The following is a 12,071-nucleotide window of genomic DNA, read 5'->3' on the forward strand; positions in this document are numbered from 1 at the left end:
CTGGAGCTCACTGTTTGGTTAAGTATTTAGAAGATTTAAAAAAAAAAATCGCTGTGACACACCAATGAGAACATTTTTGTTGTCACATATTGTACCTTGATAGAAACAACAGCAGTCGTGCAGCATTATCCATAGTCTACGAGAGAGTCAACAGCAGGAGCTGAGCCGATTTCTGAATCCTCCCAGCATTGAGACGACACAGCCAAGTGAAGATATGAATGCTCTTAATCAGGATAACAGTGCACAGCCAGAGGTATGCTAACCAGAAAACTGTCAGCTAATCAGAACAAATTCAGAAACTTCTATGATGTTTCTTATTTGTTGGTTTTTTTTTTAACATCATTTTCACTGGAAAAGTGGAAAGCAATATTTTGTTTTTCTTTAGTCTTTGTCTTCAGGTGTAAAGGCAAGATCTGTCTTTGTCCTTTGTCCCTGCTGATGGCAGGGGGGTTGGAACTAGATGATCTTTAAGGTCCCTTCCAACCCAAACCATTCTATGATTCTATGGTAAGATGGTCTAAGGCAGTAATTCCCCACTTTAGTTTTCTGTCTTGCTAGCACCATAAAGGGCAAACTCAGCTGTATGACTCTGGCAGCACCAACTTTCAGCTCTAGCATGAGCTAGATGTGAATGTTTTCCTGTTCAAGCATTCTGAAATAGTTTTTACATTGAGAGTGATAACATCAGGCATGCTGTGTCCTCTGAGTAGGAGTCTTGGGCTCTTCTAGGGTAGGGAATGAAGAAGATGCAACATAAGGGCTCCACTGTAGAAGGCTGAGAAAAAATTTATATCTTTCAGTGGGGCTGTATAATGGAATTGAGCCCAAATGATCCTTCTATTTTTCCCTATTAGTAGTAGTTTTTGGGGGCAGTAAAGAATAGAAACCATGCTGCCTTAACAAATGGCAATATGTTTTGTTTACATTCTTGTGTAAAGCTTGGAAATAGAATTAATTGAAAGATAACCCTTCTTGGGATTATCCCCATGCAACGGGGCAGTGACTGAGATTCTTTTCTCTCTGTTCAGACAAGTAGCCAGCAGCAGCTCCTTAGCCCAACGCTTTCTGACAGAGGTGGCTATCGGCAAGACTCTGCAGATGCTGGGAAACCTCAACGGAAATTTGGACAATGGCGTTTGCCATCAGGTATGTGAAAAGTGTGTATCAGTAAAGTCCCCACATGCCAAATCACTGCTATACAATATCAAGGCCATGAGACACTTCATGGTTCACAGTTCTATGTCCCACCTGCTGCTTGCACCCACATCAGATTTTTTCTGCCCCCATGAATGCTGAGATACGGTGATCTCTCCCCTCCCTTCCAGTTGTGAAAGCTTGAAAGATGGGCTCAAGTATTGCCATGTGCAGGTTGTTGGGTTTTTTTACTTTTTCATACATTTACTCAGGATCTTTGGATTGGGGGCTGCACCATCCCATATGTTTGGATAGGATCTTGTGCATTTAAAGTTTTGTTTTATCATATAAAGCACAGTGAAAATGAAGCTTTTCCTAACAGTGATAACTTTGGTGTGTCTTGTCTTGCTTAAGCAAGACAGGTGTGTGATTTGTACTTTACAGCATAATAATATATTTTTATATCTTCACTTCAGCTAGGAATTGGTCAGGTATAAAATTAGTTTCCCGTTTATTTTCTCACAAACAGGAAACATCCTCAAGTTATTCTAGTAACTGCAGTCTGCTAGAAAAGGAAAGCTAGACTATGCCTTATAGGAACGTGCTTATAGGAAGGTGGAACAAGTGCATAGGTACAGTCTGAGACCTTATTAAGTCTTTATCTCAAGAGTACTCTCCACTACCTGAAATCTTAAAGTGCATATTGACCTCTGCTGCAGGCCACACTCATGACCAACAGGTTAGATGTGGGCACATCAACCTGCTTTCAGCTGTTATCAGTCAGTCCTATTCCAAGTCAGAGCACTGCCTTCAAAGGCTGCCACTACTCAGACCTTAATCATATCTAGGTGGAAGCAGAAGAGATGGTCATGCTATGAGTACTATTAACCCTACTTTTGTGACCAGAGTAATTGTCCAAGAAACAGGACAGCTATTTAATTGGGAGCTTTCAATCCATGTTCTCCATTTAAATGTTGCTGAGCAGCAAAGAAGATCAACATTTTGTTGGAACAGAAAGAAAGAGTAGAAGAGGGAATATGCTAAAGGGGAATCATACTGCTGTAGCCAGCTGGATAAGTTTTTCAAGTGAGAATGAGGAGTTCAGGGTTTCCTTTCTTAGCACTGATCTTGGCCATGTCATTCTTGAATGTTCCTCAGTGAATGATCTAGAAAAGGGTGATTATTTCCATGCCCAATACAGCCCAGTAGATTATAAATTAGTCTGTCTCAAAATCTACAAACATGCATTTAAGATCATCAATAGCATGATTAAGATCAGTTGTGGGGTTTATATACTTACACATGTTTTTTAATGCTTTCCTAAAGCCATGACAGCACCTTGTACTGGCTTCCACCCCTAGGCCATAGTTAAATATCACTTTCTAGGTGTAGCTGCTGCTCCTAAATGCACTTTTCCCTCCCTTTTTCTGGCACTTACCACTTTTACCATTTTGCAAGCAGATCAGCTCATGTAAGTTCTGCCTAAACCATTTAGGTTGCAATTAGCCAGGTAAGAAGAGACCTACTGCATCAGCTATCCCAGCAGAAGAAAATGAGGCACTGCTCTATTAAACTGCTCTATCGGCAGATTGGTGAAAGGAGAGTGAACAGCTGGAGCTGCAGAAAAACCCCACATTAAAACAAAGCCATACTCTTTCCATACTGAAACACTTTAAATGTGCCCCAGTCCTCTTGTCCTGTATACCTGAACTCTAAGCAAAAATGTTCAAGAAGCAGATCTACTCTAATACACGACTTTCTGTTTAATTTCATAGCCCCCAAACCAATAAGCCATTCAGTGTCTTCAGTCAACCTCCGCTTCGGTGGACGTTCAACTATGAAATCTGTTGTATGCAAAATGAATCCCATGTCTGATGCTGCTTCTTGTGGATCAGAAGTCAAGAAATGGTGGACAAGACAATTAACTGTGGAGAGTGATGAGAGTGGAGAGGACCTTCTTGATATCTGAGAAAAATTTAAGTCATACTGCAACAACAACCACTTCAAGTACAATCTAATTTTCTATGTTAAATTGAAGATGCCATGTGATGTACAATATCTTTAAAATCAGTGTCATAAGTTTTTCAAATGCTTATCCTTCTGCCATATGAAGCATAGCACACACATATGTTAGAATTCACCTCTGTAGGTATTAGCTGTACTTTAAGAAACCAGTATACAATAGCAGTACTAACAAAGCCAGAGAGACTATATTGCCTTTAGCAGAACAGAGCATTGAAAGGTTTCATATGTTCTGTAGCTGCATAATGAAAATGTGTTTTGATATACACATCTCTGTGTTTTTCTTCAACCTATACCATACTTTAAAGTGGCAACACTTTACAATACAGGGGTAATGTATTTCTTCTTTTTGTGTTTTCCCTCATTTCTTATTTAGTAATATTTCTTTAGAAAGATTTTATTATTCACAAATGACCTGAAGAGGTCAGCACTGACTTCATGTTCAAGGGAAGTATTTTTACAAAGTACAGATTCTGAATTACAATTCTAAGCTTTTTCTGGACCTTTTTTAAAAATATGCAAGATACAGGATAACTCATTTTAAAATCAGAAGGTGAAAGATTGGCTTTTAAAATGTAAATATCTTTGGGTTTTGGTTAATTATGCAACGAGCTTGATTTTCATAGAGAAAATTAAAAAAAAGAAAAAAAATCATTAAAACTGCATTTAAGCATCCAGCAAAAGACCTCCATGTGAAAAACGTGCTTCATTTTCAGAATACGCTGGTTACATATGTGTATGGTGCCATTATTCTCCTGTTAATTGGGTCCCATTTCCTTGTGTAGTTGTGAGATAACTTTATTCTTGTCTGTGTGATAAAAATTAGCATGTTGGGGGTTCTAATTACAGGGTAGCATTGTATAGCTTTTAAAATACAATTCAGTTTTGCCTGGGTAGGTAGGAGTGAATTTTACTTACCCATGTTACTACTCATGCTACAGCCCTGCAAAGCTAAGGCATGACACTGTACTGTGGATAAGTACCTTTGTCCCCTTTATCCCACTGCATCTTATTTTGACATGTTAGCCTTCATTTATTTTATGAAGCACCAATGCTACATTATGGCTGGTGAAAAAGCAGCTATCTATTTCTTTCATAAAAGTTTTTCCAGTGAAAGGCCAATGCTATACAGATACAGAGCTGGAGAAGAAAAGCCACAAAACACAGCTATGTTTGTTGGTTTCAGAATTTAAGACTGTCTAAAAATGTGGGATAAAAATGTGCCCTTCCCTCAGGGAAGAACTAAGAGGTTGCAGATTTTGTAGCTCGGCCCCCGACTGGGTTTTTTAGCATAGCTGGGACCTTTCTGTTACCATTGTTTCCTATGGAAATGATAGGTTGCTCTAACATGGTCTGATGTGAGATCTTGTAAGAGGCTCACAGTTAATGTACAACACCACTTAAAATATATATCCTTTAAACAGCAGACAAATGCCAGTGCTTTGCAATGTTTTCTGGCCAAAATATTAATGGAGAGTGGTCAGAATACAGCTTTGTTTTCATAGATGCTTTCCCCATAAATGGAAAATTAGTTTTGGCCATAAAATACAGTTTTCTGTATCAATTTAATCTATCAAGGATTTGTTCCCTGTGTATGGCTGAAGATGGTTTAATTTTTTTCAAAAACAGTCATATTGAACACATCTGTATTTTGTGGTTTCTTTATGTGTTTTGGGGTATTTTTAAGTTTAAATCTAGTCAGCTGTAATTCTATAGTAACAGAACACGTGCATTCTCTCGTTTACTAGATTATGAACTATCAATGAAACTTCATCTGCAAATCCATTATTTTGTGTTCTGTTTTGTGCTTGTTTAAGTTGAACTTTTGTATCCAAGACAAAAATATAAATATTGGATTTATAAAAGACAATATCTTAGAAAGTTCAATAATATATTGAACTGCAGATCTTTCTGAAAAAAAAAATGCTGCAAATCTTCTTTTTAAAAAATTTGGCATTTTTTCCTTGCCTTACAGTACTCTGTCAATAAAAGTGAGTTGCTTTAAGCAATATTCCTCCCTCTGGTTTTCATTCTGACTGCATTCTCTGGATCTGGCTTATCTGTGATAATGCTGCATAGTGGCTAGATGTGTGGTTTGTACAAGATTATTTTAAAAGATGCTTTCAAACTCTTCTAATTGGAGGGCCTTTTTTTTTTTTTTAGTGAGAAGTCTAGCAACACCAACCTCATCAGTACTGTCACGAGTAGTCTCATTCAAAAAATGAGACTAAAGAGGACTGTTCATTATTTATTTGTATTTAACCCACTTTCTTTGTTTGCTTTAGAGCCTGGATGTGTGTGTCAGGGGGAAATTTGTGGTGGAAAGATTGTAATGTTTTTGTAGACTGCCCTCCAGTATTTTCCAAAACACTAGAGATCCCTGGACCATCTAATTTAACTGGCAAGCTGGCTGCAAGAAGTCAGTGCTCACCTGTGTATTCCCCCAGTTTGCTTTTGCAGATCTAGGAAGTGAAATGGAGTTACGAAGATATGAAAATAATACATACTAGAGCACCTAGGCAACTAGGTTAGGGTAGAAACCTCCTTAATATGGCACCTCCAACTAAAGAAATTAATGTTATAACTTTCTACTCTGCAGCAGAGCAACCAATGCACATTTGCACATGAAGGTGAAGAAGGAGGGAGGGGAGCTGAAGAATGCCTGAAGTTCAAACAGCCTGCGCAAACAATGGAGAGACACAAAGAGGAAATAGTGCATTAGGAAATCAGAGTCAGTCCAGGCAGCCTGAGAGAAAAGTTCAAACAAGAACAGACCCTAGACAAAGCTAAACAAAAAATTGCCAGGGGAATATTACTATCTCCATAAGCTCTTGGCTTCTGGAATTAAATCTGCTGTTATCCTATGCAAATGAAAATAATAGACTCCTTTTCATCCCCTGAGAGAGCTCTGTTCCACAGGAAGAAAGTTGTAAAGTCTTCGTGGCTTGGGTGAGCAAAAAGTGTAGTGCATGTTGTCGTGCTCGCATGAAAACCAGCTTGTGGGAAGTCTGAGAACGTGCAGCAAAGATGTATCTCAATATCATTCCAAAGTCAGGTCAGATTTCAGACAATCACTTTTTTAATTAGGATATTAATAATCTGAAACCATTCACTACTGGAAGATATCCAACGGAATTAAGAGCAAAAAACATAAAGTTGAGTTTTATCTGGCAGGCTGAAAATACCATAATTGTTTTAACTAATGAGAACCAGTGAGGCTTAAACGTCTTCAAAATAACAAATACATTCAGTATTGTCTGCATTCGAAGACCAGTATCGCAGCTTCTGAGAAGCCGAAGAAGATTTAGATGCCAAAAGCAAGTGAATGACTGTGAGAATAATCTTTTTTGTTCTTTATTCACAACGTCCCCACAGCTCTTCTTATTGTGCAGATAAGGATGTCCATGAATAACTGAAGCAAGAGAAGAGTTCACGCTGTTGTAGCAGTACCTTTAGAGCCCCAGCAAGCAAGATGTATGCTAAACCTCCCATCCAAGAATGCCTGCTCCTTCTGCAACATCTCCACAAGTGAAAACAAACACTGGCCTGAGTTGTCAGTCAAAATTACCAATCGGATTATCTCAGTCTCCCTGAATTTAGCTTTAGGAGGCTAAATGTATTCCTTCTATTGAAGGCAGTTTAGTCACACGGTAAATGAACTTGCTGCAATGCATAAGCTGATGCTGGGAAACTGGCTGCCCTGGTTTGTTCAATTGCTCTGCAACACAAAGGGAGCCTCACTAGAATTCAATTAACCTTCCTCTTCATCCCAAGGGTGCTAGTGTTGGATCCCTTAGCAGCTGTTGCACATGGCTCTCAGTGAAGAACCTCTAAGCACAAAGTTATTAATCCATCAGTGAGCTAAGTGTAGAGGCAATGGCATTGTATTCCCCTTCCACAGGTTCCTGTCTCAGATACTTATTCCCGTACCCTTACTGATTTCATACTTTTACCTGACTTGCATATCTGCACTGTGGAGTTTCGATAAATTCCTTGGACACTACAAAATTGTGTTTCATAAATGGGTAGCTTACTGGAAAGGCAAGAAATGTCTTAAGTAGAAAAGGAAAAAAAAAACCAACCTGTCCATCAGCCTGAAGAGCTGTTGACATTAGCCTTTTCTCTTTTCTGAATTCAAGCAGCACCCACCAGTGGCACAAGCTTCCAGTGTCTCAGTGGGCATTGCTTTGTTTCAGGAAAACTTTTGCTAAGGTTGGAAATAAACTGGTTAATACCAGAAAGACATCAGTGTTTCCTACAGACTAGGGCAGACAAATTCATATTGGATCCTCCATGTGATGGAAGTCACTGCGGTGGGACTCCTGTTTGTGAGTACATCTACCCCCTGAAGAGAAGAGAAGAGGGTTTGTCCTTCACTTCACTGGCAGAGAAGCCTGATGCCACATCCTCTCTCACATCCTGTATTCTGGTTTTCTTTTAGGTTTTGCTCTCCAGCTACATGTAAGGCATTGGAGACAGTGCCGTGGCAAATTCAACACAGTTATGATTTCATTGTAATGTTCTATCCGATGCCAGTTTGTAAGGACAGGGATTCTTGCTCTTTTATCATGGCACCCATTCCACAGAACTACATGTTCCACAGATCAGGTACAGTTACCTCTTGGATTTTCTATTTCATACTGCCTAGGGAGTAAAGAAAAAGAAAAACAGAAAAAGGAAAAAAAAAAAAAGAAAGAGAAAGAAAAGAAAAATTTAAAAAAAGAAAAAGAAATAGTAAAAGAAAAAGTAAAAAAGAAAAAGGAGTTACCTACGGGTTTGGGGTTTGGGATTTTTTTTTTTTTTTCATTTTAGCAGCTATTTGAAAATAAAAATTAAAAAATTAAAATCTCCGTTTCTACATAAAGACAAGATTCTCAGTTGTTCTGACCAAGCTAAGAAAAAAAAATGTTTTACCTTTTTCTTAATGTGTCCATTTCTCAAATGCACCTCTGCTTTGAAATTATGAGTTTTCCTGGTTTGGCTTTTCTTTTTAGTTTAAAATGTCATTAAAAACTATTTCCTGTGTTTGACTTAAAATTGTCAATACTTAGCCCAACGAAAAATTTTTCCCCATGAGTTTTTATCATGCACAAAAACTCCCTAGATTATTTTTTTAAGCCCACCAGGAAAAAGTTCATCCTGATGGATGAGAAGCTGGATATGAGCCAACAATGTCCTATCTCACAGCCCAGAAGGCCAACCATGTCCTCGGTTGCATCAAAAGAAGCGTGGCCAGCAGGTCGAGGAAGGTGATTCTTCTCCTCTACAATGGTTTTAAACTGGAAGAGGGAAGGTTTAGGTTGGACATAAGGAATAAATTCTTTATGATAAGAGTGGTGACACTCTGGACCAAGTTGCCCAGAGAAGTTGTGGATGCCCCCTCCCTGGATGTATTCAAGAGCAGGTTGGACGAGGGGACTTTCAGCAACCCAATCTAGTGAAAGATGTTCCTGCCCATGACACAGGGCTTGAACTAGCTGATCTTTGAAGATCCATTCCAATTTAAACCATTCTATGATTCAGTGATTCCTATTGATTTTTGTATGTGGCCTAAGAACAATGTCATCCAGAAAAATGACATGCAGGAAAAAGAGGAACACTGCCTTTGTTACCAGTATGTTAAAAATTGCACAACAGTGAACATTTTACTGTATTTGCTGAAACTGATTAAGCCAAAACATTGGTTTGCTGACATCACTGTGAGTCTTCTTCCCAAGCAATTCAAGTATTTCAAAAACTAAACATCACCAAAGGAAAAAAAAATCACTTTTCCCAGTTCCTCCTCAGCTGCCTGCCAAGTTCTCCAGTGCAACCAGACACATGGTGGTGAGTTTTGCGGTGCCCCTGTATGTACAGCTGGACCCATCTGCCACGATGTTGGAGACAACCACCTTCAACTGGTAGATGCAAATAGGTGCCTGTACCTCTCCTCTCTGCCAAAACCTGGCTTTTCTGCTGCACCCACTGTGGAGGGGAGTTAAAGCTCTCCTGAGGTTATCAGAGGCTGAGCAGATGCAGGACCCCTCAGGTTGCTCCACTGGGAAAGGGACACCTCTGACACCACAGCACTCGAGCAGCCAAGAGCATCCAACAGGTGTGGCCAGGCTCACCTGAACTTTTCTGCCAGAACTTCCAGATCAGTGATGTTAGGCGTGCAATTTATCCACTCCTGTGCTGCTGACATTCCTGAGGACATGATCCAGTGAACTGGTTTAGCTGCTGTGAGTAAGGTGTCGAACACAGTTGCTTGTAGCCAGCTCCAGGTCTTCTCCCACTGGAAAGTACAATGCCCTGGACTCGGTCAGTTTAACTCTTCACGTAATTGCTTCTTTTCTCTGAGCTTTGTCAAATATTCCAGTTTTCAAAATCCAGGTATTAAAACCTTCATCTTAATTGGATCAGCAACAGCAAGAACATTTTTCCGACCTTGGCCTGTAGATGCATTTCAACTTCATATACATATGTCAATTCAGCATGTATCTGTAAGGGCTTATCTACATGAGGAAGTTGCACCAGTTTAAATTTACCCTATTGTTGCAAATTGATTTCTCTAAATCAGTTTGAATACCTGTGGAAATGCTTATTTCAGTCTAAAGATTTTTTTCTATTGATCTGTGTTAAAACCCAAACAACCTTGGTTTTATTCTAATGGCAAGAGGGCTCCCACAGGTTTACACATCAGCTGCCTTAATTGGTTTTCAAACTGCACCCTTAATTATATGGTTGTAACTCCTTTGCATAAAGGAGGCCTTTCTTATGATCTCTGTAAGTGGCTGAGATGCTAAACAAAAGCTGTCTCAGGAGCAGCTTACACCCAGCACCCTGAGCAGCCACGCCGCTAGCTGCTAGCACAGCCCCAGCTCTGCCATGGGCTGCTCCAACCATGTTACCCCCAAAGACATTGCTGGGCAGTTTGGGGTAATTCACTCCAGGAACCATCCTCCAGGAGACATTTTGGATGGGACTGTGCCAGATATGGCTCTCTCCATGTTGTGCAGCCCTTAAATACAATGAAAGCAGCTTTGTAGCCCCAAGCAACCCCAGAAGCCCCCCTGCCATGCCACAAAGCACTCAGGACATCCTCTTAATTTCACACTACACACAGTGCAACACATCCCTTACCTTATTCCAGACAACTGAGTTGAACAAAATACACAAAAATATGATGATTGTTTAATTTACTAGCCCTATATAAGCTCCGAAGAGGGTGCAAGGTGTGTACTGTTGATGAGACAGGGCTTCTGCCCAGGGTCCTACCCCGTGCAGTGTGGCTGTACAGCTTCCTTGGGCAACCTGTTCCAGTGTCTGACCAACCTCACAGTAAATATATCCAGTCATCCACAGTTGTAATCAATCATTATGTTCCCCTTGAGCTGGACAGTCAGGAATGCCAAAGGCAGGCCATTTCAACAATTTTCAATAGCTGAGCCTTCTACTAAGGTATCGCAGAACTATGACAAATTTACACTCTTCATTGACACTAGAGGGCTAATATTACTCTACATTGGCTGGCTGCACACATACACACACAAGATTAGTAGGTTGATCATCTTTGTGGTAGAAATGTAATTTTTTTTTTTTTGCTTTGTAGAATATTTAGATACCACAGTGACAACAAATTTCTATCATCATTATATGACAAGGGACCTTTTATTAACCTTGCAGTACTTACCGAAAAACTGCTTTATTTTGCTTGTGGAAGCGTGACTTTTTGGGAAACTAATGACACTTTCATTCCCACTTGTATATGTTATGCACAGAAGTTGTAATAGAAGATTGAGTTAGCAACAACATTTCATTTTCTCTGTTTCCAATGACTGGTATTTGCACGTCAGCTGGAATGCAGCTTATATTTGCAATTCAATTCCCAGGAAAATTCAGGAGTGACATCATTTTCAAAATCTAGCTCCTAAAATTGAAGAAACAAATAGCTAAGGATGTGAGAAATCTTGTGCCATAAGATAAATGCATATTTCATTTCTTGGACACAGAAACTATGCTCAATAATTTGAACTGCGACACCTGCTTTTTATTATGCCTGCTTTTCAATTTTCTTTGCCTGACTGTAAGTATCTACATACATTCACTTACAGACTATAGTTGGATGAGAAATACTGTTACAAAATGTATTTGTTGATGGATAGTTAATCACTGAGAAATAGTTGAAAGTAAAGCTTTCTTTCTGTGCTTTAGCATGAAAAGCAGGAAGTGCTTGGGATTATTTTTTCATAACAGTTTTTACAGTAAGATAGAGAAGAAAAAGCACAGGATGGTGCATGATGTCTATTGAAAGCAGCATGAAGTTTCCCTTTGGCTGCAGTGAGCCCATGGTGTCCCTCCTTAACGGGCCCTTTAAGCTAATATGTGCTTTATTTCCATTTCACATCCCCACAGGTGCACCATACCCAGCTGTGTGCAGCGACTCTTCCAGTTGTGGTTCACCCACATTCAGTTACATGCCCATATCTGTGCTTAACATTAACGGTTACACTACTTATTTCAGGCTTCCCCCTTAAGTGTTCATCTAACATGAAGCAGAAGATTTTATGCCATATTGAAATATTTGCCGGGCAAGCTGTCTTACCAAGGGATTAGTTGACTTGAACTGTGTACGAATTTAATTTTAAAACCTCAGTGCACATCTGAAATTTGCTGCAAGTGCACTGCTAAGTGGTGTCTGGGAACTGGCACACAACCGGTGAGCACGCCATGTGCTGCTGCCTTGCACATTTGCTCTTGTGACCGCTTATTGCTTTTAGCATTATGGTTAAACACCGCCTGCATTGCTCAGCTTCCATGTGTGTGGTGGTTTCACTGGGCTAGCACTTGGCTAGCAGCCAAACACAGCCACTCACTCACTTTCCTCCCACCCCACAAGGAATAGGGGAGAGAATCGGGGGTCAAGGGTTAGGAGA

At 39.8% G+C, this 12,071-nt stretch overlaps 1 protein-coding gene across 1 annotated transcript in view; it reads left to right on the top strand.

The window, feature by feature from the left end:
- The window catches only part of NALCN (sodium leak channel, non-selective), a gene marked incomplete at its 5' end in the record, with an annotated part of 44,218 nt that extends 41,115 nt beyond the window's left edge, over positions 1-3,103 (top strand). The window contains 4 exons of the mRNA XM_029085626.1: positions 104-253; positions 1,029-1,146; positions 2,149-2,220; positions 2,910-3,103. Coding sequence (XP_028941459.1) covers positions 104-253; positions 1,029-1,146; positions 2,149-2,220; positions 2,910-3,103 — 534 coding nt within the window. The remainder of the gene's footprint in view (positions 1-103; positions 254-1,028; positions 1,147-2,148; positions 2,221-2,909) is intronic.
- Positions 3,104-12,071: the final 8,968 nt, after the last annotated feature.

The sequence above is a fragment of the Antrostomus carolinensis genome, unplaced genomic scaffold (genome assembly GCF_000700745.2).
Source record: "Antrostomus carolinensis isolate BGI_N321 unplaced genomic scaffold, ASM70074v2 scaffold5776, whole genome shotgun sequence".
Taxonomy (NCBI): domain Eukaryota; kingdom Metazoa; phylum Chordata; class Aves; order Caprimulgiformes; family Caprimulgidae; genus Antrostomus; species Antrostomus carolinensis.